The sequence below is a fragment of the Penaeus monodon genome, chromosome 34 (genome assembly GCF_015228065.2).
Source record: "Penaeus monodon isolate SGIC_2016 chromosome 34, NSTDA_Pmon_1, whole genome shotgun sequence".
Classification (NCBI taxonomy): domain Eukaryota; kingdom Metazoa; phylum Arthropoda; class Malacostraca; order Decapoda; family Penaeidae; genus Penaeus; species Penaeus monodon.
Window position 1 is genome coordinate 7,784,062 of NC_051419.1, and position 259 is coordinate 7,784,320.

Consider the following 259-nt stretch of genomic DNA (forward strand, 5'->3'; position numbering starts at 1 on the left):
GTAAAACAAGAAACCGAAAGCGGAGAATAAACCATAAGCGCTTAAATTCATCATAAATATTTCCCTTCCCACAGTCGGGTCGGTCAAAGTCTGCACACTGAAGTCCGCATCAGAGCCTCTGTTCTTGGAGATGGGAGCTCTCGGCTTTCCCAGGAACTCGCCTGTAAAACGCCTTTTTGATCACATGTGAGGCATTTTTTTTTTTTTTTCGTTTGTCTTGTGTATTGGCCTTGTTGGCTGGCTTTGTGTCTGTGGCTGG

At 45.2% G+C, this 259-nt stretch overlaps 1 protein-coding gene across 1 annotated transcript in view; it reads left to right on the plus strand.

Annotated features, from left to right (window-relative positions):
- LOC119594910 overlaps positions 1 to 259 on the plus strand; it is a 3,336-nt gene that overhangs the window by 2,196 nt on the left and 881 nt on the right. Inside the window, exon 3 of the mRNA XM_037943983.1 lies at positions 75 to 186. Within this exon, the coding sequence (XP_037799911.1) occupies positions 75 to 186 (112 nt within the window). The remainder of the gene's footprint in view (positions 1 to 74; positions 187 to 259) is intronic.